The sequence below is a fragment of the Penaeus vannamei genome, chromosome 28 (assembly GCF_042767895.1).
Source record: "Penaeus vannamei isolate JL-2024 chromosome 28, ASM4276789v1, whole genome shotgun sequence".
Taxonomy (NCBI): Eukaryota; Metazoa; Arthropoda; class Malacostraca; order Decapoda; family Penaeidae; genus Penaeus; species Penaeus vannamei.
The window spans coordinates 14,279,763-14,281,847 of NC_091576.1; the positions used below are offsets into that span (position 1 = coordinate 14,279,763).

Genomic DNA, 2,085 nt, shown 5'->3' on the forward strand with positions numbered 1-2,085 from the left:
TATGCATACACACACACACACACACACACACACACACACACACACACACACACACACACACACACATATATATATATATATATATATATATATATATATATATGTAAACATATATGTATATATGTACGTATATATATATGTGTGCATATATATATATATATATATATATATATATATATATATATATATGTGTATATATACATATATATATATATATTTATATACATATATACATATATAAAGATATATATATGTATATATATACATATTTATACATATATACATATATATACATATATATATATACATATTTATATACATATATATATATATACATATTTATATACATATATATACATATATATATATATATATATATATATATATATATATATATACATATTTATACATATATACATATATATACATACATATATATATATATATGTATATATATGTATATATATATATATATATATATATATATATATATATATATATATATATATATATATATATATATGCATGCATACATTTTAAGTAAAAGGCCTTGCTCCGAAAAGTCACGTCAGTCACTGCCTCGTCCTTGGCTACGAAGTCTCACCAGTATATAACCCGGAGACAGTAAGCAACCTCCAAAGCATTCCAGTCGGCCTCCGAACAAGTCCTAACTCCAACATGAAAACTTCTTTTGCTCTGGTAAGACAAATTTTACTTTTTGCTGTTTTTCGGCCGGTTTGTTAGAACTGTGCGAGGCCCGACCCAAAGAATATTCGTATACTTGACATGCATAAATCAAGAAATAAAAGCATATTCATCAGTCTAGACATGCATATCAACCCGGCAAATAGATGGTTAAATGTATATCTGTCAAATATATAGACAGATATGCCTTTATTTCTGCATCTTTATCTATGAAATTTAATTGGGTCGAGCCTGGCACAATCTTAACAAACCGGCTGTTTATTGCTATTGTTTTTTCCTTTTTCATTTGAGTCTATGTACTTCTTGCTAAAAAGTAAAATGTTTTTCCATTGAATAAATCACGGGCGGTTCTTCTGCCGTCCTGATCTGGAAAGAGCTCAACATTCAAATTCGATGCTACAGACCGCTAATTCTTGGAACTTCCATTGTTTGTTTATTTTCATTATTGTTATTATTCTTTCTGTTATAGTTTATATTATTATTATCATTATCATCATTATTGTTGTTATCATTATTATTTTAGTTGTCATCATTATTCTCTACTACATAGTTATCTTTTACTGTCACTATCATTATCATTATTATTGTTGTTATTATCATTATCATTACTACCATCATTGTTGTTGATACTGCTGCCGTTATCATCATCTGTATTATCATCATCCTTATCATTATTATTATTGTACCCTTATGCTTTTATATTTTCAGCGCGCCGCTCTGCTGGTGGTGGTGATGCTGGCGGTGGTGTCCATGGTGGCGGCCCACCCTGAGCCTGGGTATGGCAGGGGTCATGGTGGCTATGGGTATGGTGGCCACGGCGGAGGTCATGGTGGATATGGCTACGGCGGATATGGTGGCTACGGCCATGGCAGAGGACACGGCGGTTATGGCTATGGTGGTTATGGACATGGCCGGTAGAAATACATGAGATGAAGTATTTCTTACATATATGAAGAAAGTTATTACTATCTCAGAAATCTGCATATCGGATGTCATATGATTTAGATTTTGATAAGATGGCGATGGTTGGATTACTATAAAACGAGAAGTTTGTTGTATAGAGTATATATTAAAATAAAATTCAGTTAATCCTCTCCTGTACTTCCCTTTAACCGCTTTCTGTATCAATCATATTTATCTATCTATAGAGAAATAACTTAGAGATAGAAAGACAGAGAGAGAGAGAGAGAGAGAGAGAGAGAGAGAGAGAGAGAGAGAGAGAGAGAGAGAGAGAGAGAGAGAGAGAGAGAGAGAGAAGAAAAGACAGAGAAAGAGAGAGGAAGGAGAAAGAAAATAGGAAAGAAAAGCGAATAAGAGAAAGAAAGAGAAATGACTACATAAGGGATAAGGAGGGAAAGAAAAACGAATAAGAGAAAGAAA

The 2,085-nt window shown here is 31.6% G+C and overlaps 1 protein-coding gene across 1 annotated transcript; it reads left to right on the top strand.

Moving 5' to 3' along the window:
* The first annotated feature begins 653 nt into the window (after window positions 1-653).
* Window positions 654-1,790, top strand: LOC113813656 (uncharacterized). The gene is made up of 2 exons (XM_027365682.2): window positions 654-699; window positions 1,414-1,790. The coding sequence occupies exons 1-2, from the start codon at window positions 679-681 to the stop codon at window positions 1,621-1,623; spliced, it is 231 nt and encodes a 76-aa protein (XP_027221483.1). The 5' UTR covers window positions 654-678; the 3' UTR covers window positions 1,624-1,790.
* The last annotated feature ends 295 nt before the right edge of the window (window positions 1,791-2,085 follow it).

Excerpts from the sequence above, each read along its gene's own strand:
- LOC113813656 (XM_027365682.2), top strand. The coding sequence starts at position 679 with ATGAAAACTTCTTTTGCTCTG. Across the intron at positions 700-1,413 it reads TGAAAACTTCTTTTGCTCTG|CGCGCCGCTCTGCTGGTGGT; the intron begins GTAAGACAAATT and ends TTATATTTTCAG.